Source organism: Amphibalanus amphitrite, unplaced genomic scaffold (assembly GCF_019059575.1).
Source record: "Amphibalanus amphitrite isolate SeventyFive unplaced genomic scaffold, NRLGWU_Aamphi_draft 000534F_arrow, whole genome shotgun sequence".
Taxonomy (NCBI): domain Eukaryota; kingdom Metazoa; phylum Arthropoda; class Thecostraca; order Balanomorpha; family Balanidae; genus Amphibalanus; species Amphibalanus amphitrite.
This window is the reverse complement of record NW_024882028.1, coordinates 225,058-251,204: the sequence shown is the minus strand read 5'-3', so window position 1 is coordinate 251,204 and position 26,147 is coordinate 225,058. Positions and strand designations below refer to the sequence as shown.

Below are 26,147 nucleotides of genomic sequence, written 5' to 3'. Positions count from 1 at the left end.
GGGGGTTCTCAGTGACCGGCAAGGGGCCCTTAGGCCGGCAGAAGAAATTTTGTGGGGTCCTTACTTAGAGACCGGCATGGTACTGTCAGACGCCGGTGGGGCCCTCAAAAGTCACCAATTTAGATGCGCAGGTGTTGGCCGTTGGATCCTCAGAGCCACCGATATAGGACTTTAATAGGCACTGGTGTAGGCACTCAGAGTTGGGCGTGTGAAACCCTTAGAGACACCGGCACCGCTGTGGGCCCTCACAGGCGCCGATGAGTTACCGTTATTCCCCAAAGTTACCGTTATTCGGCCCTCAGAAAAATAAGTGTGGGACCATCACATGTGGGAAATGCCCCTAGAACTGGCCCCTCATAGGCCGATAAGAACTCTCAGAGGCCAGTAACGGCCTTTGGAGACCACCGAGGGACCCTTAAAGCCGTAAGAGGTCCTCAGAAGCCGGAGTGGGGCCCTTATGGAGATCTTAGTGTGGCTATTTAGGGCCCATGAGGTGTTCTAACGAGCCCCATGGGGCCCTTCTGAGTCGAAATATGGTCATCGTTAACCTTCAGCGGTCAGATGGGGCCGCAGGGACCGTCGGACCCGAGGGTCCCTTTGAACCCAATGGGGGGGGGGGGCACGTGTCCCCTAAGAGCCCCAGCTACGCCACTGTTTCATATGCATCATGTCAGGTATTTTAGGCTCGCCCCCCCCCCCCAACTTGAAAATCGTTCCCGGGCCCCTGAGAACCCCCAAAATTGCAACCTCAATTACGGCACAACGGTTGGGCCGATTGAATTGAAACTCGGTACACAGTTAGGTCTCCATCAGATAATTCATCTGCATGTGTTCAGGTTGGGGTGCTACAGCAGGTACAGCCCACCGCTAAAGTAATGTAGGGTTTTACCAATCTCAACGGCAGTGGCGGATCTACGTTGGGGCAAAATGGGCAATTGCCCCTCCTAAACGGAAAACCTCTGGGCAAACATATCTTTTTGCCCCCCCTAAAAAACCTACAACCTGAATATTAAAAATATGGTGTTTGAAAAGAAAATGTGAAATAAATGGAGGACTAGGTAGAAGCTTGTCATATTCGTGATATTAAGTTGTGAGCTGATAAAAAGCCTCCGAGTCCGCCCCATGAATGTCAGTCCATCATCCATCAGCAGTGCTACTACTGCTACTGCTACAAAAAAAAATAACGCGATTTATTGAAACCTTGAACCAAGTAAACAAACCGTCAACAGCAGACCGCCAGACGCCAGTGGGGACGACAAACACAGAAAGGCTCAGTCAGAGCTTTTGGTTTGCGAGGTGTTGGAGAAGCTCAGTATGTTGTGGGAACTTAACGCTGTTCAGTGTGATTCCGTTGGCTGTTGCGCTGTGGTCCTATGTAGTCGTTTATCTCCCATCGTTCTCCATCTCCATCGAAGCATCGTTTATCTCCTCTCGAAAGTAACACTTATTGTACCAGTAAAACGCCTTTTGGGCGAAGAACGAGCGAGCGAGATAGTGAGCCCTGCACGTGCGGAAGGGCGAGAGGGGACTTCCAACGGGCTTGTGCAAAGCACCCTTATAACCGGGCCAAATTTGACCGCAATCGGCCCAGCCGTTCCTGAGATCTGGAAGCGGCATTCTATGCGCACGTGCAAACGGGGTCCAAAATGACTTTTGCACGGCACCCTACTAACCGGTCCCCAACCGTGTACCAAATTTGAGCGCAATCGGCCCAGCCGTTCTCGAGATCTGGAAACGCCCCCTGCACGTGCGCACGTGCAGTAGCACCCTAACCGCAACACATGGGAATGCATTGCCTGGTGGGCAGTGGCGGATCTACGTTGGGGCAAAATGGGCAATTGCCCCTCCTAAACGGAAAACCTCTGGGCAAACATATCTTTTTGCCCCCCCTAAAAAACCTACAACCTGAATATTAAAAATATGGTGTTTGAAAAGAAAATGTGAAATAAATGGAGGACTAGGTAGAAGCTTGTCATATTCGTGATATTAAGTTGTGAGCTGATAAAAAGCCTCCGAGTCCGCCCCATGAATGTCAGTCCATCATCCATCAGCAGTGCTACTACTGCTACTGCTACAAAAAAAAAAATAACGCGATTTATTGAAACCTTGAACCAAGTAAACAAACCGTCAACAGCAGACCGCCAGACGCCAGTGGGGACGACAAACACAGAAAGGCTCAGTCAGAGCTTTTGGTTTGCGAGGTGTTGGAGAAGCTCAGTATGTTGTGGGAACTTAACGCTGTTCAGTGTGATTCCGTTGGCTGTTGCGCTGTGGTCCTATGTAGTCGTTTATCTCCCATCGTTCTCCATCTCCATCGAAGCATCGTTTATCTCCTCTCGAAAGTAACACTTATTGTACCAGTAAAACGCCTTTTGGGCGAAGAACGAGCGAGCGAGATAGTGAGCCCTGCACGTGCGGAAGGGCGAGAGGGGACTTCCAACGGGCTTGTGCAAAGCACCCTTATAACCGGGCCAAATTTGACCGCAATCGGCCCAGCCGTTCCTGAGATCTGGAAGCGGCATTCTGCAAATGCGCACGTGCAAACGGGGTCCAAAATGACTTTTGCACGGCACCCTACTAACCGGTCCCCAACCGTGTACCAAATTTGAGCGCAATCGGCCCAGCCGTTCTCGAGATCTGGAAACGCCCCCTGCACGTGCGCACGTGCAGTAGCACCCTAACCGCAACACATGGGAATGCATTGCCTGGTGGGTGCCTACCTGTATGCCAAGTTTCAGCGAAATCGCCCCAGCAATTAGCGAGCTACTGAAATGGGAACAAATTTGGCACCTCTTCTTTTTGTATTTTGCACGAGCAGTGGGGGGCACTCACATAGATCAAGAGTATGCGACCTTTGGTAGAAGGGATGCAGCTACCCTATAAAAATTACCGCAAGACAATCGCTCAAGCCGCTGCTGAGATATGGGCCTCTCAAAATCACTACTTTTGCAAAACTGCTTGAACACCCTTGACTTTTCACGTGGCACGTGCCACGACGGTCACTGAGATGTATCAGAAGTAGTCAATTACGGGGTAGAAGGGATGGGGCTACCCAGCAAAAAAGACCGCAGGCCAATCGGTCCAGCGGTTGCTGAGATATAAGCCTCTCAAAAGCGTTACAGGCCGGGCCGGGCCGGGCCGCTCATGCTGAGATTTTTCCGTTATATTGAAAAGACTTCGCTTCGCTCGCTGCGCTCGCTCGCTCGTAATAATTTTGCTAGCTCGCGAAGTTTAGTCCCAAAGTTAAGGAATGTTCATTGTAATTGCATCAATAAATGCAGGACCGAAAACAAATGCGCTGTTCTTCGTCTATTTCTTGTTGGGATTCTTAATCGACTGATCTCATTTTCTATTACCGGAAACAACTGTTAATACGTTTAACTACGTGGCAACCCTGACTGCGTATAGTATCGCAGGTACGCTGATGTGGCCTTTGGTCGTGGGCATTTACACATGAACCTGCTGCTGCGACCCTTATCGGTCTCCGGATACAGAAGCCCTTGAGAATCGGCGCGGGCGGACCTTTCGGACGAGGTCTTGCCGAGGTGATGCGGGAGGTAGAGGACGGACCGTCCATAGCGCCGGTGAGCTATTCTCTAACTATCTCCCGGAGTCAGGGGGGCTGCAATTTTTTTGCGCTGCCCTGGCTTGGCCGGACTGACAAAAATGTAAAAAATAAAAAAAAATCCCGAAATCCGAGGAGAAAAATAGGGGTAGCTCGTTTTTTTTTTTTGTTCCTAAGACTGGACGTTTGAAATTCTCGCCGACTTGCCTGGCGGCGCAATGTTTGCCCCCCCTAAACTCAAATCCTAGATCCGCCACTGCTCAACGGTTGGCTTTGACTGGCGATTGTTTAATGCGGAGTGATCGAAAAGAAGATGTCAATAGCTAAAGTTGCAGCTGCAAGGGTGACGATACATATAAGCTACATTCAAAGTTTCATTGTAGTCTGGCTACTCGTTCCTAAGCTTCAGTAGCAGAACATACCCATGACTGAAACCACACATTACTTCTGCTGTGGACTGTACGCACGTACAGGGGGCGCTCCCAGATCTCGAGAACGGCTGGGCCGATTGCGCTCAAATTTGGTACACGGTTGAGGACCAGTTAGTAGGGTGCCGTGCAAAAGTCAGTTTGGACCCCGCTTGCACGTGCGCACGTGCAGAATGCCGCTCCCAGATCTCAGGAACGGCTGGGCCGATTGCGTTCAAATTTGGCACACCGCTAGCGACCGGTTAGAAGGGTGCTTTGCACAAGTCCGTTGGAAGTACCCTCTCGCCCTTGCGCACGTGCAGCGTGCAGGGCTCACTATCTCGCTCGCTCGTTCTTCGCCCAAAAGGCGTTTTACTGGTAGGGACACAGTGAACAAGACTGCTTAAGCCGAAAGCTTTGTGTTTTTCTCTCTTTTTTAATAGGTAGGTATTAGTGATGTCAATAACGGAAAATCAGGATACCGATACCAAATCAAATGCCAACCAAAACCATGAAAAAAATACCGAAACCAAACCAACTTGGGAACATGAGGGAAATACCAAGTTTTTACCGAATTCGTATCCTTTTATACATTAGCCGGATTCGAAATACCAACAAAATACCAACAACATTAGGATCAAAATACCAAATACCAAGTTGGTATCGGTTTGGTATCGGTATACCAAAAAGTTGGTATCCGATTGACATCTCTAGTAGGTATATTTGATTTGTAATAACTGCTTTGTCATTATCTATTTATATATCATCTATCAATCGCTGACAAGTTTCTTAATTTACGATTTAATCGCTCCAATTACATTAAGTACATGCATATTAATGTTATCATTTATATTTATGAAATTTCATATGTGGTCTGGTGTTCTAATAGGTAAAACCTAAATGTACTATGAAGCTAATATGCATGGTTATCGCCGTCGTTTTCGAAACATTCAAACTCACTTTAACCCTATTCCTGGCGGGGGGCCTCAGGAGCCCCCCCCCCTGAGGTTTTTTGGTTATTTCTCCCAAACGCGTTGAGCTAGGAAGCTCAAATTTTCTGACTTTTCCTATAAGGCTTCTACGCAACATGTCTGAAAATTTTGAGTTGATCTGACCTCAGGTCAGGTCACCAGAGGCGGTTTGGTGACCCTACCTCAGAAAAGTTTGCAATCACGCCAGAGCTAGAGTTTTTGACCGATCAATTTCTTCTCTTCAGGCTTTAGTTAGGGTACCAGTATGTGCAATTTGTATATCTCGGAATTTTGATATCGGTGACCTAAGGTCAGGTCAGTTTCGCGACCTCCCCATTATAAGTCAATGGGGGAAAAATCAACTCCCTGGGCTGTTTTTACCACTAAAACGGGTCGGAATGGCCCCATATACCATACATGACTTCATATACGATCAACCTTCACTACCTTGAGGTCTGTTTTGCTGTTGGGCAGCTGTGAGGTCATGTGACGTCATCAAAGGTCACCAAAGGTTTTTGGCCAATAACTCCGTACAGGAACAAGATACAGACGCGTGGATGGTCTCATTGTGTTCAGCTCGTCAAGACGCATCGAATGATATACATGATGACCTCGAGGTCACGTGACCGGAGGTCAACCTTTGACCTTGACCTTTCGAGGTCAACATATATATATATATATATATATATATATATATATATATATATATATATATATATATATATATATATATGTTACAGGCAAAGTGAAAACTCGGGCATTTTGCAAAATGCCTAGGCAATTTGCAAAATGCCTGACTGGCTAGGCATTTTGCAAAATGCCCAGGCAATTTGCAAAATGCCTGACCGGCCAGGCATTTTGCAAAATGCCTAGGCAGTTTGCAAACTGCCTGGCCCACCAGGCATTTTGCAAACTGCCTGAAATTATTTTTTCAGGCAGTTTGCAAAATGCCTGACATCGAACTCACACCAGCGACGATGCGTAAGCATCATTGTAAGTGCCGCCAACAGGGGTTAATCACAAGCGATACGCACCAAGTGGGAGGACACACAGTGAGACATTCTCCGGGTAGCGCTGTCGAGTTCAAGGTCACTGAGCCCCAGGCAGCGCGAGCGGCCCGGCCGCCGCGCCGGCTACCGGGCGGCGCCCGGCGCGGTTTTATCGGTAAACACGCGTTAAACACGGTTATGTTTCTAAGAGCCTTGATGACTCTGGAAATACTTTGTGTGGATATTGATCAGAAAAGAATGTTCTTTCGATGTATGGTAGCTTGGTTGGCGAGCCACACGTCTACATTATCAATGCATTGTGACTGTGTAAAGATGAACATGCCCGTTGCATGTAAAACTTGTAATTTCTAAGGCCTAAGCGTCTTTTTATTACAAAGGTGTGCAATACGCTTGTCTCTGTTCTATCGATCGCTGGCAACCCCGTGTCGCTGCGGCCCTCTCTTGCCGTGATGTAAATAAGCACGGGAAGCGAAGAATGTCGGGTCAATATTCGACCGGTCGCCGCGTTTTTCCGCGCCCATGTTTCTCTGTGCCATGCTCCGCGCCCCATCGCAGCATTCCTACACACGAACGGCTACAACTCCGTATACGAAAATTATAGGGAGACGTTGGCTCAATCTACACCATTCAGTAGTGGTTCCATCTCGACGGAAGTGGCGCAAGACGTGGGTAAATTCGTAAATATTGAATGTGTTTTGGGCTCAGGCACATGAGAGCGACATGGTCAACGCCTGTGGTAAACAAAAACGGTAAAATAAATCAATCACAACTCAGGCATTTTGCAAAATGCCTGACCCGCCAGGCATTTTGTAAACTGCCTAGGCAGTTTGCAAAATGCCTGGTGGGTCAGGCAGTTTCCAAACTGCCTAGGCATTTCGCAAAATGCCTGGCGGTCAGGCATTTTGCAAATTGCCTGGGCATTTTGCAAAATGCCTAGCTGGTCAGGCATTTTGCAAATTGCCTAGGCATTTTGCAAAATGCCCGAGTTTTCACTTTGCCTGTAACATATATATATATATATATATATATATATATATATATATATATATATATATATCATTCGATGCGGATTGACGAGAGGATCACGATGATGCCCTTAGTTTGTTCCTATCTTGACTAATTCGAAAGTTATTCGAGAAAAACTCTCTCCATATCTAGCGCCGCCATTTTGACTTTTTCGACCCCTGTGACGTCATCTTTGACCTGACCTGAAAATGACCTTAGTAAAAATTGTAGACCTTGTCCATGCGTATCCGATGCCGTTTACCGCTTGTCGCTATCTTGCTTCGTTCTCGAGATCTCAGGGGGGGGGGCCGAATCGGCCCCCCCCCCCGCCAGTTTCTTGTCCCGGCGGAGCCCGCCAGGAATAGGGTTAAAATCTTATGGGCCATGTCGGGACGTTCAAACGCCCCCTCCAACAGCACAGAGTGCGTCAGAGTGAATCCCTTAATCGCAATAATGTCGGATTCCGAGGTATATATTCAGTATTGACAAATACATGTTTCGGAAAAATCACACTTTCACATCCGGTCATTTAATATTACAACGAACGCATCTGGTCATTTCTTTCATTATCCGTCTTAAAAACTTATTCGAACCAAACTCAAACGAACAAAACTGAACTCATCATTTCAACATTAGGAATTATGGGCCAACAGATAGCTCGCATCCACCTTTTTGTCTCCTCTACCTTGAATTCCCTCATTGGCCATCATCTTCACCAAACACTCAAACAAACCCTATTTTTCCGTCCTTAAGAAATGAAATTAAGCTGACCTGAAGTTTGTTCCGACATCACGGTTTTCTATGTTGCGTTGTCCGGGGAGCGTGCAGTCTGGCGGGTCCTGGTATCCCAGGCTTATGGTACTCTGGCAGACGCTGCGCGCTGCAAACGGGGTTTACTGATAGTGACCAGTGGTCAACGTCAATTAGTCACGATGCATCAAATCATATGTTTCTGAAATATGTATGCAAGTATGTGCTTCGTCTCCCCCGCCTTATAGTGTCCTTATGTAGTACCTGCCGATACCTATAACGTTTGTGAAACGGCCTTATGTAAGAAAGAATAAGTACTTACTGTTTTGTACCATGAATTTGGCAGAACTAAAGATTGAAGTACTGTTTCAACTAGCATGTCTCATTGAGAAGATAGATAGAATATTCACAGTTTCACAACATGCATACATTCACGACATCGAACCATCGGTGATTACTGATTAAACGCTGCAGTCATTTCGTGACCAGCCATCCAATCACACTTATCGAGGCTCCATTTTCTACCGATGCTTCCCCTTCTTTACTGGAAAACATGCTCGTATGGTGAAGATGACGTACTGACGTAGCTTCGGTGCTAGCACAAAATTGGTAAGTACCTATGCAGGTATATTTTGCTTTTCATCAGTATTAGCAAACCTAACCTAACCTAACCCAACCTTACCCAACCTAACCTAACCTAACCTTACCTAATTAAAAATGATATCAAAATGGACCGTATAAGGTGATCCAGACCGTCTTACATATATTTACTCCAAGAGGGTGAGGAGCGCCGGGAGCTCGGATCTTACCGATAACGGTGAGCAGCAGCAGCAGCAGCAGCAGGATCAGGTGAGAGACGTGTCGCGCCATCGCGCCGCCACCATGCACTGCGGTGACCGACGGCCGCCGCCCTGCACTATCACTCCACTGGGTGACCACATAGAGCGGACGGGGCGGGAGGAAGCGGCATCCCCTGCAGAGTCCCGGGCCAGCCGCAGATAGCACTTCCTCCGGACAGACCAGGCGCTCAGTCGGGTGTCGCCGGTCCACGCAGTTTACATAGTTGGGCAATTGAACTATGAAAGCAGCTCCCGCGCCCCGCTGGGCTATTCAGCCATAAGCGCCCTGCTGGGAGGAGGGGAGGGGGGCAGATTCTGCCCTCCCCCTGTCTAACTTCCGAACCGATGGTCGTAGAAAGACGGGGAAAACGGCAATCGAAAGCTCTCACCCAGGCGGATCTTAAGAGCCAATTTTTTCTGCTTAAGTAGCTCAGAGGTCAGGTCAAGGTCAGGTCAAGGTAAAAATGCAAGTTTCTAAAGTGTCGGCCTTGCACCGTAGTTGCCGAAGAATGGAGTGAGACTGATTGCCCAAAACGTGTTCTTAGGCTACCAAGACAATATGTGTTGCAAGTACAATTTCATACAAAGGTCAAGGTCAAGGTCAGGTCAGGTCAGGTCACCAAAAACGAAATATAGGTAGAAAAGGGTATGTGCGGCACATGTTTTATGGGTCATTTAATTCATAGAATTCAATAGGCACACTCAATAAGTGATATTGGACCACATCTGGATGAATTTCAGGTCAAGGTTAGGTCAAGGTCACGTCAAGTTAGGTCAAATTTCGAAGTTGGTTGTTAACCCGCGCCTCAGTGGCGGCCTCGGCCACCTTCGCCATAGTGGGAGGAGGCATATGTTACCACCCACATCTAACTAAAAAAAACTAAGAGGGCTAGGCTAGAAAGACGCGGTAAAAAGCAGTCGATAGCTCTCAGTGCGTACATACATTTGAAAGTATTCAGTCATTTTTCATCTTAGAGCAATATTGGTGTCACCAGAGGTCATCATAGGTCACATCATAGGCCGGGTCGGCGCTCCCCTCGCCCGGACGGTGGTTAGGGGGCACCCCCGGGAAATATGATTTTCCGGGGGTGCGGGCTGGGGCTCGTATCACGTCTGGAGCGCCGGGGAGGTATCCACTAGATCTCCCCGGCCCGGGGAGGTATCCCACAGCTCTCCCCGGGGCCGGGACGGCATATGCCATGGAACGGCACCGTCCCGGTCTGGCCAGACGGGCCGCCGTACAAAGTAAGGGGGAGGCCGCAGGCTGGTGGAGCGCGCGTGGGCCAGCTGTAGTGGTCGGAAGGTCTGTCGGGGCGGCGGGGCTGCGCGTGGGACCTGGTGTGTGTGTGTGTGTTTATTTCGGTGACGCTCTGTTTCGTTTTGTTTTGTTGAAGAGGTGCCTCGCAATAAGTTCATGCTTTTGCATCAGTTCAACTTTATTTCTGTCCATTGTCCATGCCCATAATCTTAACCCTCGCCCATGTAGGGGGGGGGGGTTGGTGCAACCCCCCCCTGAGGCTTTTCGGAAATAGTGCAAAAACGGCGGCGCGCAGCGCCGCCAAATTTTGGGTACCTTATGGGGCAAACCTTGCGCATCTTTTGATAAAAAAAAAATCTGACCGGGTCATGTCAGGTCACGGAGTTATGACGTCACAAAGGGAACAGCCTCCGGCCGGATTTTCACAAACTGAGTGCCAACGCCCGAGGTTTCCTGCCGGTGTTACGGACATCGGTTGATGGATCGTGATGAAACTTTCCATGCATGTTAGGGCAAGTATTGGCCATCATATGGTATAAGAAACTTGACCGGGTCAGGTCAGGTCACGGAGCTATGACGTCACAAGAGTAACAGCGTCCGGTACTATTTTTGAAAAGCGCCCGAACCACTATTTTGCTAATTCTTGTCACCTCAATGGGAATATGCAGCAATATTAGCTTCTATAGGGAGCAAATGGACCTCCTAAATCCAAAAATACAATCAGATTTCAAAAATTTAAATTTTGATTTTTCGAATTTCTGCCGCCGACTGTGACCTTGCCGACTTCCGGCGCTCCCAACGCGCCATTTTTAGAGCTAGGGAAACGAAATACATACCAAACGATAGAGAATTGATCAAGGAACACGATAGTGAAGGTTTCAAGTCGATATCTCCCACCGTTTTGCCGCAATCGCCGCGGAAAGTTGAAATTTTTCCGAAAATTTGACCTTTGACCGGTCAAAAGTAGGTCAAATGTTGACCTAGGACCAAAAAATATACCACCAATCGCGAGATCTCGGCGAGAGCAATCCGTTGGTCTTTTCCGCTAAGCTCTACGACGCTCCGTTTTCAAACGCCAAGGGGGGTCGCACCAACTGCCAGGCACTATCGTGTTTCTCTCCTTCAAACGCTTCGAAAAAAAATTACCTGGAAAGGTCAAAGTCAAACTTTGACCTTAGGTCAAGGTCACGTGGTGACCCAAATAGGTCATGTTGCATATCATTCGATGCGCCTCGACAAGACAAATAGGGGAGACTGGGGTGGGTTGTATCAGTTTTTACTCCGAGACCCATAACCTCGTAACTATCCGTGATAAACTCATTATTTCCATACTATCTCCTTCCCTGATTCTTCTGCTTTTTTTGTGCAAAGTAACTTTTCCGCTACCTCTACCAGTTTTTCTTCTACAGTTTGCCGAATAGAACAATGTTTTTGATACAACTTGCCCCATGGCTTGGGTGAGTTGTATCACATGGTGGGGTAATTTGTATCACTAGGTATTTCACGTTTCAGGGAGTGTGCTTGCTACTGGTTTTGAACATAACAACAACATTAAATGGGGTTAATACAATGTATATGCTCAAAGGCCTCACTTTTATTAGATCAAACTTAGGTCAATGCAATCCGAACGAAACATCGAAACGAACGAAACATCAACAGACTAGATGCAAAAGTGGCCCGTTAAGAGCAAAGAAGCCAACACATTGTGCCGAAATGGAATGAGTATTGACTAGCTACCTACAAACGCGAGACAGGGCTTAGCTTTCGCGATCAAAAGCAACATACCCATACATACATACATGTTACAACATACCCCACCCGGCTCTGATACAACATGTACCTCGCCGCCATCTTGGAAAAAAACATTCTCGTGCTCAAAAACAGCGGACAGCTGGATAAATCCATTTTCACTCACGCAGCCTTAGAACCTACCCTCACCACCGCTACGGAGATCTTTCAAATTCGTGCACATCTAAATGCCCAAAACACACATTTTCTTGCAACTCATTTTTTTAGAATGACATTAAAAAAACATAAAATCGGCTCTCACCTCGAAACGCGTCCACCCAGCCACACGACAGAACAGGGAAAGATGGCGCCCGGAAAACCTCGTCGGCTGGTCGTGTCACGAGCGCTATCTATTGGATAAGTTTGGCACAATTCGCCCTGATACAACTTGGACATGATACAACTCTCCCCGCTCTCCCCTACAATGAAGCCATCTTCAGCGTTCTATCTCTTTCCAATCGAGAGTTATTGGCAAAAATATGTTTGTAGCCTCAAATGACCTCGGATGACCTTCTTAGAGGCTATTAGCAAAAAAATACACCTTGGTCGTCACGGGGGGCCCAAATCATTGTGATTCTGAAATATGTGGACTGTTCCTATTCGTACACACGGATCTAGAGGCATTTTCATGTTTCTCCATAGACTTATAATGCAAAGGTCATGCTACTGGCCTGACCTTAGGTCACGGATATAAAAAGTCCGAGATATACAAATTATAGGTGCCCATAACATCGTGCAATCCACCAAGTATAACCCTCGCCGGCACAGGTCATTTTGAGTCCTTCGACGGCACAAGGGGGGGGGGCCTCACGTTTGGCCCCTGATGGAGCTAGAGCTTCGCGGAAAAAAACGAGCGTGTTGCCCGTCACAAGAGGAAGCCAATGATACCCGATTTTAAGGTCCTAGGTCATCGGTTGACCTTCCAGGTCTGAGGTCAGGTCAATGACACAAAAATCGGGAATATCGGGACCTGTTAGAAAGTCGTAAAGCGTGGCTGCTAAGGGTTTTTCCGGGGTGCTGATCACGAATATCGTGTTAGTTTTGATCACAGATGATGTCGTTAAGCGTTTAGACCAGGTCAGGTCAGGTCAGGTCAGGTCAGGTCAGGTCAACCGGTAGGGGTCGTGACGGGTATTCGTAGTGCCTACCTGTCATCCGCCTCTGACAGCTTCGTAACATGTTACGAAGGCACCAAAACTACTTCGTAAATGTTCAAATGGTTGCTAAATTCGAATTCAGCTCCAAAAACTAGCCTAGAAACATGTTAAACTCGAAAAAGTGAACCGAGGTCACCAAAGGTCAGTGACCTGGCCTGACCTACAGGTGACCTTGACACCCACCCTTATGCATGGGAGCAAAATCAAATCGCATGTTTGAACGTTTAAAACCACGATAAGCTTGTAAACGCGCGGCTAATGCGAGCCGACATACGAGTACGCCGAATCGCGATTTCGGCCAAACGTGGTCACGGAAAAGAGGTCACAGGTCAAAGGTCATTGGGGTCAGGGTCATGAAATTTTCAGGGTAGGTGTAAAATTGATCAATGCGAGGGTACTAGAAGTTTTGTCGCGATCGGCGTTTTGTACGCGAGTTATTTGCGAAAAACCTTAGGGGGGTTGCACCAACCCCCCCCCCCCTGTGCCGGCGAGGGTTAAAACCTCTCTGACAAACACTGCAGGCTGGACATGATTGAGAACTTTTTTAGGCTTGGTCAGGTAACTTGACCTGGTGACCTGACCTGACATGACCTGAGGTCAAAAATTTTACACATTATCCAAAATTGAGTACCTATAACAAGCTACTGCAAGCCGCGCCGCGGTTTTTTATTCACACGCAAAAAAACGCGACAGGGTGGTAATATATGCCCCCCCCCCCCCACTGGGGCGAAGGTTAAGACCTAAAAAGGTGTCTATCTGACGCAGTTTCTCACGGCGAATCGAATGGTGCTATTTTTGTTTCCGTACGAGGTCTAGCACTTCAAAAAAATCATTTGTCAAAAATTTTGTGTGTCGTGATGTCTTAACTTTAACCCGCGCCCCGCGGGGGGGGCAGAATCTGCCCCCCCTCCCGTTTTTCGCCAATAACTTCTAAACGCGTCACGCCAGCGGCGTCAAACTTTCAGTACCTTATCATACATCAATTTGACACGGTTCCTGAAAATTTGAGCGAAATCCGTCGGAAAATTTTTGAGAAATTGACGTTTTAGTGACGTCATGTTCGCCATTTTCGCCCCAAAAACGGCAAAATTGCAAACGCCGCTAACATCTTCATTTTTAAAGGAATCAAGACGTAACAAAAAAGGTTATACGTGATTCTACTTTGTCTATCAAATGGCTATCTCGGTTTTTTGAAAATTTTGGATTTTGGCCAAAATTTTTCCAAAAAACTGACTTTTTTGGGAAAATATTTATAAAATCCAAAATTTTGAGTTTATCGAAAAAACCGGAATATATGTCAAAGAAGTGGTCTATATGCACCTACATACCAATTTTTAGAAGAATCGGTTCAAAAATGTGGGAGTTATTCAAAATTTTATGACGTCACGACACACATTTTTTTTGAAAAAATGATTTTTTGGAAGTTCTAGACCTCGTACGGAAACAAAAATAGCACCATTCGATTCGCCGTGAAAAACTGCATCGGATAGACACCTTTTTAGGCCTTAACAACCAACTTCAAAATTTGACCTCACTTGACCTGACCTTGACCTGACCTCGACCTGAAACTCATCCAGAGGTGGTCCATATCACTTATTGAGTGTGCCTATTGAATTCCATGAGTAAAATGACCCATAAAACATGTGTCGCACATGCCCTTTTCTATATTTTGTTTTTGGTGACCTGACCTGACCTGACCTGACCTTGACCTTGACCTTTGAATGACATTGTGTGCAACGAATATTGTCTTGGTAGTCTAAGAACACGTTTTGGGCAATCAGTCTCAGTCCATTCTTCGGCAACTACGGTGCAAGGCCGATACTGTAGAAACTTGCATTTTGTACCCTTGACCTGACCTTGACCTGACCTCTGACCTACTTAAGCAAAAAAATTTGGGCTCTTAAGATCTGCCTTGTTGAGAGCTTTCGATTGCCGTTTTCCCCGTCTTTCTACGACCATCAGTTCGGAAGTTAGACAGGGGGCAGAATCTGCCCCCCCCCCCCCCCAGCAGGGCGCGTATGGCTGAATAGCCCAGCGGGGCGCGGGTTAAAGGAAAAGTGCCACCTTCGTGAAATATGAAGATATCGTTGCTTTTCATTTTCACATTATTATTTTTCATGTTCTTTTTAAATCTGGTGCCAAAAGTGCATAATTCGCAAAAAGTATGTTTAACTATTTAACATATTGGTACTATGTTTGTACTCTCTACCGCACCTTCTGTATGATGTCATAGCGATGACATCACACTCAAGCCAATCAGCCTTCAGAAGACAGTCTCGTCGGCTTGTGTCAGATTAGCTGATTGGTTAAAGCTGAGCTGATTGGAGCTGATTGGTTAAAAACCAAAGCCTCGCCGCGGGTGGCTGTATTACAGGATAAGGACGCATTTCCTGGCATATTTTCTTTTAAAATTGCCGATACCTACAAATGGAGGCCGAAATCGGCCGTAAGGTGGGACACTCTCGGGGTTTTCGGACACGGGCTACAAGATGGCCATCTCAGTTTCAAACCCCATGTTAAAGGTGACACTTTTCCTTTAAATAGTCCCCACATTTTTGAACCGATTCTTCTAAAAATTGGTATCGGTAGGTGTACATTGACCACTTCGCTGATATACCTATTTTCCGTTTTTTTCGATACCTACACTCAAAATTTTGGATTTTATAACTATTTTCCAAAAAAAGACAAAACTTTGGGCCAAAATCTAAAATTTTCAAAAAAAAAACTAGATAGCCATTTAACCCTCGCCGGCCGAGGGGGGCGGGTGCCGCCCCCCCCCCATAGGGTTTTTTCGCGATAGCTCCGAACACGCTGGCGATAGAGAGCTGAAACTTGGCATACCTGACCTTTGATCCAATCCGGATCTTTTGACACCAACTGCATTTTTAGGTCAGGTCAGGTCACTGACCTATGACGTCATAAGTGAACCTCTGCACGGTCTTCAGATGTCGCAACTTCGCAACGCCCTCACTGCCAGAGGAGATGTCACAGGGAAATGAAACTTGCAGGATCTAGTTTCCATTATGAGTTCCACAGCTTGTATATCTCGGATTTTTCCTAAAGGTCATATGAGGTCAGGTCATTTTCGTGACCTCACCATTATAAGTCAATGGGGAAAAATGAAAACTGCTATTCTGGCGCCGGGAACGATCTCCAACTATCTCAAGCACACAGAATCGTGATTTGATGCACTCTTTGCAAGGTTAGATGCGTCACTTTTGCAATGTTGACCTTGCGTGACGTCATTTATGACGTCATCAAGGTCATTTTAGTTTTTCGTCAATAACTCTTGATCAAATTGAGCTAGCGAGTCGAAAAAGCCACCAATGGACTCAGGAAGGCCTGCCGAATCGAATGATATGCGACATGACCTCTTTCGACCAACTTCGTGACCTTGGGGTGCTGACCTGACCTTGACCTGAGGTCAACACCCCAAGTTGACCTGACCCGGACAAAAAGTATATCATTCGACGCGCCTGGACAAGGCGAACACGATGCTGCCAAAATCGGCGCTCTGCGGCCATTTTTGGCGAAGTTATTCACCAAAAACTGAACCGTACCTTGGGGCACTTGACCTGACCTCAGAGGTCAACGGTTTACCTAGGACCTTAAAATCGGGTACCAATCTCTGCGTCTCGTAACGGCGCACACGCTCGTTTTTTCCGCGACGCGCTAGCTCCACCAGGGGCGAAACGGCGAGGGGGGTCGTACCCCCCCCCCCCCCCTCGGCCGGCGCGTATGTAGAAAACCAATAGGTCCGGCGAGGGTTTAGATAGACAAAGTACCTAGAATCACGTGTAACCTTTTTGTTACGTCTTGATTCCTTAACCCTCGTCGGCACAGGCCATTTTGCGTCCTTCGACGGCACAAGGTACGACCCCCCCCCTCGCGTTTGGCCCCTGGTCGAGCTAGAGCTTCGCGAAAAAAAACGAGCGTGCTGCCCGTCACGAGAAGAAGCCGATGATACCCAATTTTAAGGTCCCAGGTCATCGGGTGACCTTCCAGGTCAGGTCAATGACCCGAAAACGGGAAAATCGGGACCTGTTAGAAAGTCGTAAAGTGTGGCTGCTATGTGGTTTTTCGGGGTGTTGATCACGAATATCGTGTTAGTTTTGATCAGAGATGATGTCTTTAAGCATTTAGACCAGGTCGGGTCAGGTCAGGTCAGGTCAACCGGTAGGGGTTGTGACGGGTATTCGTAATACGTGTCAACCGCCTCTGACAGCTTCGTAACATGTTACGAAGGCACCAAAACTACTTCGTAAATGTTCAAATGGTTGCTAAATTCGAATTCAGCACCAAAAACTAGGTAGTCTAGAAACATATACCTAAAACTCGAAAAAGTGAACCGAGGTCACCCGAGGTCACCAAAGGTCAATGACCTGACCTGCCCTTCAGGTGACCTTGACACCCACCCTTATGTATGGGAATTGGGAACAACATCAAATTACATGTTTGAACGTTTGAAACCACGAAAAGCTTGCAAACGCGCGGCTAATGCGAGCCGACATACGCCGAATCGCGATTTCGGCCAAACATGGTCTCGGAAAAGAGGTCACAGGTCAAAGGTCATTTGGGTCAGGGTCATGAAATTTTCAGGGTAGGTGTAAAATTGATCAATGCGAGGGTACTGAAAGTTTTGTCGCGATCGGCCGCTTTTTACGCGAGTTATTTGCGAAAAAACCTTAGGGGGGGTTGCATCAACCCCCAACCCCTGTGCCGGCGAGGGTTAAAGAATGAAGCTGTTAGCGGCGTTTAAATTTTTTTGCCGTTTTTGAGGCGAAAAGTGCGTGACATGACGTCACTTAACCCTATTCCGGGCGGCTCTGAAAGGTTCGATTCTAGGCGGGGGGGGGCTTTTCGGCCCCCTTCAGATCTCAAAAACTACACATCGCAGCGACAAACGGAAACGGCTTTTGATAGGTCGTTTAAAGATCTACAACTTTTATATAAAACATTTTCAGGTCAGGTCAATATTGAGGTCACCAGAGGTCTTCAACGATAAAATGTTTTTGAATTAGTTACCTATATAACTTTTAAACTACCTAAGACACATAGAGACATAAAATTAATACATTTTTGGTTGCTCTCGTCAAGGCGATGCGAAATAAGTATGCGATGACCTTCACAGGTCAATTTGAAATTTGACCCGAGGTCAAGGTCAGGCCATTCATCATTGAGGTTGTGGGGTATGGCCATGCTGCATACTAAACGACGCGCCTTGACCAGGCGAGCAGTTTGGTGCCACTTACGAGTCTTTAGCACCATCATGTCGTGATTTATTGACAGAAAAACGATTTATGACGTCACATGACCTCAGATGACCTTTCCCGGTCCCCCTGTCAATTAGCGGCACCAGGTTCATCACCGATGAGATAATCTTCCATAATACTGAAAGAATTGGGTGGTTTTGACCCGTTTACACGAAGCAGGAGGCGTTTCAATATTTTCCCATAGGCTTGCAATGTAAAGGTCACGAGTCTGGCCTGACCTCAGGTCACAGATATAAAAATTCTGAGATATAGAAATTGCACATACTGGTACCCTTACTAAAACCTGAAGAGAAGAAATTGATCCCTCAAAAACTCTAGCTCTGGCGTGATTGCAAACTTTTCTGAGGTGGGGTCACCAAACCGCCTCTGGTGACCTGAACTGACCTGACCCGGCAACTTTTTTATCAAAATATGCGCAATGAATGTTCAGAAAAAGTCACCGAGTATGAGCTTTCAGTCTTGCGGCGTTTGGCAATGGCACAAGAAAAGCCTGAAGGGGGGGGGGCATCCGCCCGGAATAGGGTTAAACGTCCTTTTCTAAAAAAAAAAAATTGCCGACGGATTTCGCTCAAATTTTCAGGGAATGTGTTAAACTGATGTATGAAAAGGTACTGAGTGTTTGACGTCGCTGGTGTAACGCGTTTAGAAGTTATTGGGGAAAAACGAGAGGGGGTTGATTCTGCCCCCCCCCCCCCAGCGGGGCGCGGGTTTTAAAGGGACCCTCCCCTTCCACCTTCAAAATGTAATGAAATGGCATAAAAGTGATGTACCGTGACTCAGATAGAGCGATAGAGCAAAAATTAATGCCTACCGAATTTCACCAAAAGATGTTCACCGCTTTTTAAGATATTAGACTTTACTTTTTTTGGGAGCTCCGCTGTTTGAAGACAATAATTCAGTAGGTATCTAATCCTAAAAGTGCGGCAGATCAGGTAGATGTCGCCCGCAGAGCAGTATATGTATACATGCTCACTGCCTTGCCCATACGTCACAGAAAAGAACTCGAGTGACGAGTAATATGCTCGAGTACGACTGCCGAGTGCCGGTTGCCCCGTCCCCTCCCCCCTCCCCTCTCTGCAATAGGCTGAGACCGCCTGTGGACAAAATCTTCCAGTGTGGTGATGAATTAATGTGAAATCGAATGCATGCTTCAGACCCTTAACTTAATGCTTACAGGTTTTACATTCTCTTTTCAGTTACTTCTTGTCATAATTAATCATGTGGTATTGTTTTCCTAATTCTAAAAGCTGTTTAAACAATACCAATAGCATTCTTGTTTTAGTACTGGCTTCTCTTGTGTCAACCTACCTTTCGTCGCAAAAACACCGAATTGGCTAATGGTGTGTGTGTGCCGTGTGCACTGTGCACTGTGTGCTGCAGGTGGGATATTTCAATTTGGATTTGATCTTGGGTTACGATTCACTCTGTAGGTTGTCTAGCATTTTATTTATATTTTTATCTCGGTAAGATTTATGTATTCCACTATATGCTCTTTCATTTCATTGATATCAGTCGGGGGAGGTTTGGTCAATCGTTGTCATTTTTAGCACGTGCTATTTTTGTCACACGTGCTAAAAATGACAACGATTCTGCTATTTTTGACAACGATGAGGCCGATTTCACTCCTCAGCGAGGAAATGAAGATTTTGGAAAGATAAACACTGATTTTGGAAAAGAAGTGCTGCCACCTGGTGCAAGACGAAGAATCCAGCTTTAATATGCCTGTTATTTGTATGGTAGTTTGTTTTGTGGCCTGAAGTTGGAACTTAAAATTGAAGCATCCGAAAATGATCGATATTGATCGAAAACATGATGTTGATGAAAAAAATAATATTTTAAGTTGAGAGAGGAGGCCATTTTATCCAGATGCAGTAGTTTACTTCTTGAAATTATTTTTGCTAATGACGGCTGCTAATTATCCCTCATTACATGGCAGTCGTCGTAAGCAAAAATAATTTCAAGAAGTAAACCACCGCATCTGGATAAAATGGCCTCCTCTCTCAACTTAACATAGGTATTATTTTTTTCATCAACATCATGATTTCGATCAATATCGATCATTTTCGGATGCTTCAATTTAAAGTTCCAACTTCGGGCCACAAAAAAGGGTATACTTCAACGTTGGACTACCATACAAACAACGGCCATATTAAAGCTGGTTTCTTCTTCTTGCACCAGGTGGCAGCACTTCTTTTCCAAAATCAGTGCTTGTATTTCCAAAATCGTGATTTCCTCGCTAAGGAGTGAAATCGGCTTCATCGTTGCTAAAAATAGCTGATAGCGTTGTCATTTTTAGCACATGGTTGCCAAAAATGGCATGTGCTAAAAATGACAACCATTGACCAAACCTCCCCCAACTGATATCATTCACATTAGATCACTTCTGGTCTCTTTGCAGTGGTAGTAGACTGTAAACACCGAACGGGCGCAACTCCTATGACAATAATTCAACAAATTTATTTAAATTGCAACCCAAAGTTGAACTCATGAAGTTTGGATATTAACCCCCCAGTGCCCAGAGAAAAAAAGTTTTCCGATTCCAATGAAAATTCACATGTTTGCCCCCCTATACTAGTGTTGTAAACAGCCGAAGAAATTATCACTGTACCTTTTGTAGTTTTCGACGTATAGCACTGGACATAAATGTCCAGATGGGCATTACCATGTACCGTAAAACGGGGTGTTAAGGGACAGTTTTGAGGTGTTTTGTTATATAACTCAAGAAGGGTTGGGGATAGAAGCATCAACTTGTCAGCATTTTATGTGGAATTTGGTGCTTTACATGCCTGCTACATTAAAGTTTTAAAAATATATACATGCATATTATTTGTTATTATTTTTCATCGCTGTCCCTTAGCACCCCAATGTGGGGTGTTAAGGGACACCTATATTTTTTCAAGAAATGGTCATCAAATGCCCACAATTGGGGTGTGAAAGGGCACACAATTTATTTATTGAAATGTTTTGCATATTTTGTCACAAAACAAGTCAGGTTCATTCACCACTAATGGCCTTTTTAGCCAATTACATGTAATGCAGTTTACGCCTCTGGAAAATGTGCTAACTATGAGGTAAATAGAACCAAAAAGTACCCTTCTGTCAACAGAAACCCATTTTGAAGCTAGTCACTTGTCATTATGTTGCCCTCTTTGTTTTGGCCTTTTTATGATGACATCACATTTACCTACATCAGTCTCCATTGACCCATCATTGATAAAGATAGTGTTAAGGGAGTTTTGAGGTGTTTTGTTATATAAATTAAGATGTGTTAGAGATGAAAGCATGAATTAGCCAGCATTTTATGTGGAATTTGGTGTTTTCCATGCCTACTGAATGAAAACTTTATGAAATTATATTTATATATTATTTTCTCTATTTTTTCTTCCCTGTCCCTTAGCACCCCACATCCACCTCAAAATACGCATGTGTCCAGAAAAGAGGAAGAGGATGATGAATGAATGGGTGGATTTGTATAAGTTTTTCAGGAAACATGTGCAATACATGTGACAATACACCTATGCATTCATTTCACCTGTGCACCTTCTAGTTTATGTGGTACACACAGAGTTTTGGAGATGTCTCAATTTTGTGAAAATGTAGCATGATTTTCAAAACCATTTTTGAGCCAAATCACTTGCATGAAAAACCATGCCATTTTGTCTTTTAGTTAAGAACAAAACAGTGTCAACTACCACACTCAAGTTTTTATTCAACCTTCTCAAATTAGGAACTTAACATGACTCAAAGTTTTTCCCACGCAACTGTCCCTTATCACCCCACTGTCCCTTAACACCCCATTTTACGGTACAAAAATGGTGCTTTGCGGAAGATTAGATCAAACCACACCAGACCACTTAAGTTTTCTGTAAAAAAAACTCCATTCAGCTAAAAAGCAAGTGTATTTCTATAAAATCAACCAGAGTGTCAACATGCTCTCCTTGTCAACTTGCTCTCCATGCTCATGTTGTCAACACACCGGTGACATCCAGTCACTCCAGATTATCAATCAACGAATTTAAGATCAAGCAGCAAACTGAGACAAATCCCAAATTGGGGCCATCAGCACTGTCGCTTAGAGCACTTCATGGGCCGGATAAATCCGTTATCCACGGATAAATCCGCGGACCGGATAGGATTAGATTCTAAATTTGTTAAAAAAGAACGGATATGGGCGGGCCGGATTTGGGAATTGAAGGTTGAACCCGGATCAAAACCGATCAAAATTTTAACATTCAACATTGAACTTGAAAATTAACCTAATGTGTTAAGCGGCAGCAGAGGTTTGATTAAAGTAAGGCATCATTTTATGACACTCACTTGTCACAAGACTTGTCTTCAAGTATTACTATTGAAGGATGATACCTAGTTTACCAATGTCGTGATTTTCATGTGGTTTTAGGTTTATAAGCATGGTTTTTGGAACCATGATGGTCTGTGAGATGTATGGCTGTCTGGTCCCTTAGATTGAATTTGTTAGTCCAGTTTTGAGTGAAACCAGTTATTGGTGAAACGGATTATTACGGATATTTTTTGGAAGTTTGGCTGCAATACGGGCCATGGGTGGGCCGGATTCTGATATTCAAAGAAAGGCGGATAATGGGCGGATCTGGATATGACTTGCCGGATATGGGCCGGGCCGGATCCTAAAAAGCCTATCCGTGAAGTGCTCTACTGTCGCTGCTTGGCAGGGGTATCGCCGGGCGTCCACCAGTGGAAGCCTGAACATCTTTTCACTGGGCGACGCCATGGAAGCCGGCGAAGCAGTTGACGCACAGGAACACAGCACACTTCACGCACTTGGTTCCCACCTTCGCCGTGCAGCCTTCATTCCGGCAGGTCCCCCGTGACGGGGCCTTGATGATGATGTGTCCCATCCCGTCGAAGCGGATGGCTTCGGATCCTGGAGCCGCAAGGTTGCGGTTCATCATGGGCTTGCTCCCCCTGGCCCATCGTCGCAGGATGGTGCAGGCGTACTCGCGACGGAACTGGACATAAGTCATCGTGCCGCCAGCGCGGCAGTAAAGACGCCAGGCGTTGTGGACTGCCGTGTCCACAAGCCATGTGAAGATCGGCCACCACCACTTCTTGCCCTTGACGGCGATCCTGCAGTGGTTGACATTTTGATCCATCCTGTCAGTACCGCCCATCATCTCGTTGTACTTCCCGACAACATGAGGGCGGTCAACTTCCACATGTCGCTTCTGCACACGGCTGTAACGGCGCACCTTGCCTGGGGGAACATCGCCGTAGCATGTCGAGGCCAGAGTGACGGGTGCATTGTCTTGCCACCTGACGAGAATCACGTTCCCGTCCCGACTGGTGACAGCCTGGTGCATGCCTCGTTCCTTCTTCCTAAACTCCTTCGTCGCACTGAGGCCAGTCGTGCCAGGGATGCGGTTCTCCCGGATCGTGCCTGTCACGTCGTATCCTCTCTTCGTCATCTCCTGCATCAGGGGGATGGACATGAAATAGTTGTCCACGAAGAACTGGAAGGGCAGCTCGCGGAACTCCTGCTTCATGTGCTCCAGCAGATCGAGCACGGTGGCGCCGCTCTTTCCAACAAGCTGAACGTTGTCGTCAGTGTGCTCCGCGACTCCCCTTCCTTGATAGAAGTCGAACGCCAGGAGATATCCGTCTGACGTGTTCTGTGCCCAGGCCTTGAATCCGAAACGGATCGGTTTGTTCCGGATCGCCTGTTTCAGACCGTGCCGCCCAAAGTAGGCGATCATGGCCTCGTCGTGGGAGATAGCTTGCTGCGGAACAAAATGCTCCATATACTTGACCTGCAGGATTTTGATGAGCGGACGGAGCTTCCAGTAGCGGTCAGCAGGATCTTCCTCGCTGCAGAAGTGGAGGTTCCGCTTGATCGTGTCAAAGCGATTGCGCGTCATGGCTTGACATATGAGCTCATTGTGAGTGTCCGCAGCCTCTTGCCAGTAGAACCTGGTGTTCACTGCTGTCAGGTAGCTAGTGAGGACGAGGATGCCGATGAAGATGGCGATGTCTTCCCTGCTCAGCTGTGGATCTTGGCGTCCGTTTCGAAGAGCGTAGAGGGTGCTCTCCTTGATAGTGAGGTCGAAGATCTCCTCACCAAGGAAGAGTGTTACCAGTTCGTTTGGACTCATCCCCGAGAACTGGCTGAAGCTAGCCTCAGGGAAAAGCCTGGTAGGCTTTCCCGATGAAGGCGCTGGCTTCATCCACGTCACAGTGTGATGAGCTTGATGACGTCGCGCGGTAGGCTGGTGAGTGGTCTCAGCCCTTGAACTCCTGCGACGCTGAAGTTCAGCTTCAGACTTCAGGATGGGGGCAGAAAGATGGTCGGGGTCGCCCTCGCCTTCGTCCTCCGGTCCGGAGTAGCCGTCAGATACGTCACCTTCTGGAGGGATGAGGATGACGTCCGCTTCATCTCCGCTGGCATCTTCTTCAACCATGTCAAGGACATCATTCAGTGTCTTTGTCTTGTGTCTGAAACAGGAATGGAGCCATTGAAAGTGCTGTAACAGATAATACCAAATAAGCATTTGTGCAAGCCAGCTCTATTTTGTACACAGCAATGCCCACGTGGACAATTTTGTCCATTTTTTGCAATTTCTCTTCTAATGATCATGCAACGCAACTGGGAAAACAAGCTAGCGCATCAAAACATGGAACAAAGTCTCCCAAACATGAATACACTGTTAATTTACCTGGCTAATACTCCAGCGCCATGACATCTTACCTTTCGTCATGTGACGTCATCGCGATTTGGGGTCTAAATCCAACGAGCGACTTGGATGCTCGACGTGTCGCTCAAAACTGGACCGATAAGCTCGGAATCATTCTAAAACGTTTTGCTGGATCTTTCTCGACTTGTACCGGCCGCTGTTAAAAGATGGCTCCACTGTCGCACGCTGTGGGTCCCCTGCACTGCAGAGAGACACGGTTGGACAAAAATGTCCAGTTGGGCGTTCCTGGGTTAATATGAAATGTTGATGCCTTTATATGATATTATTTTTCTCTGGTTTTCATTGTTATTAATGGTATGCAGAACTTCAATAGGGATAAAAGTTCAAGTTTGTGTTGATGGTTTTGTCTGATTTTGGTGGTGTCTTATGATAGAACCTGAGGGCTGTTCGCGGGCCCTGTGTGCGATCTGACCGTACACAGCCTCCAAGCTCCGCCCGCTGCGTCCCTGTCAGCCTTCCGTCACCACACACAGCGACCGCTGTGGGACTGTATACCGCACGCAGCTGTGACGTCAGAACTGCCTACCCATCCCCTACCCCTATGCCTGCTGCAGACACCGCACACACCGCACTCAGTAGTTTGCGGTGCCCGTGAACACCCCTCAGAGCTATCAATTTTGTCTGAATGATCAAATGGGTGACTGTGAGCCTGGGTGCCTTGCTAAGCAGTGCTAGTGGACTGGTAACTAGGGGCTCAGCCACAGGGTTTGCAGGGTTTATGTGCCAGTGGTAACAATTCACTTCAAAGGTAAATTTTGCACATTTTTCCATTTTTTGACATCTATTTGAAAAAAGGAGCATTACCCAACCTTACCTAACCTGATCTACTGATGTTTGCCTACCCATGGATTGTTTACGTTTACGCTTCATTGTAAGAGTTTACGCAGTCATTGTAGTATATTTATTAAAAGAAATATATTTTTTATTATTATGTATTTAAAAGAAGTTGGGTTTAAGGAAAATTTGGACGTAAACTTCCAACAATTTGTTGACGACGTAAAATAGTGTTGCGGCAATTGTGTGCCAGAATTGCACCTTGCGTCAGCAGTATAAAGAGTCACTGGTAGGTACAAGGCCAGTAGGTAGTATTTTAACTAGTACAACTGGTGGTGATGACTACAACTATATTAATCAAAACATTTTTGATGACATAGGTAGGCTTCTGTCTTCTGACAAGTACCTAACATTACTTTATGGCAAGTAACAGGACTTAAGGTAGGCTATAACTACCTTTTGCACCCTTAGCTGAATCAGATGCTATGTTTGGGTAGTCATTTTCAAGTTTGGATTCCAAAAAGTGAAATGTGGCTGGAAAACATCACAGAAACCTACCATATTTTATAGCAACTTACACTGCAAGTTGCAACACCGGGCTCCATTTTCAGATTTTGATGATGAC

The 26,147-nt window shown here is 46.3% G+C and overlaps 2 protein-coding genes across 2 annotated transcripts in view; both read right to left on the bottom strand.

Moving 5' to 3' along the window:
• LOC122393419 (receptor-type tyrosine-protein phosphatase T-like) overlaps positions 1-8,753 on the bottom strand; it is a 69,058-nt gene extending 60,305 nt beyond the window's left edge. Inside the window, exons 1-2 of the mRNA XM_043389392.1 lie at positions 8,518-8,753; positions 7,730-7,838 (exon numbers count right to left, since the gene is read on the bottom strand). Of these exons, the coding sequence (XP_043245327.1) occupies positions 7,730-7,838; positions 8,518-8,578 (170 nt within the window). The 5' untranslated portion in view covers positions 8,579-8,753. The remainder of the gene's footprint in view (positions 1-7,729; positions 7,839-8,517) is intronic.
• A 14,000-nt stretch (positions 8,754-22,753) lies between these two features.
• Positions 22,754-24,454, bottom strand: LOC122393408 (piggyBac transposable element-derived protein 3-like). Its single transcript, XM_043389363.1, has one exon. The coding sequence runs from the start codon at positions 24,452-24,454 to the stop codon at positions 22,754-22,756; it is 1,701 nt and encodes a 566-aa protein (XP_043245298.1).
• Positions 24,455-26,147: the final 1,693 nt, after the last annotated feature.

Excerpts from the sequence above, each read along its gene's own strand:
- LOC122393408 (XM_043389363.1), bottom strand. The coding sequence starts at position 24,454 with ATGGTTGAAGAAGATGCCAGCGGAGATGAAGCGGACGTCATCCTCATC.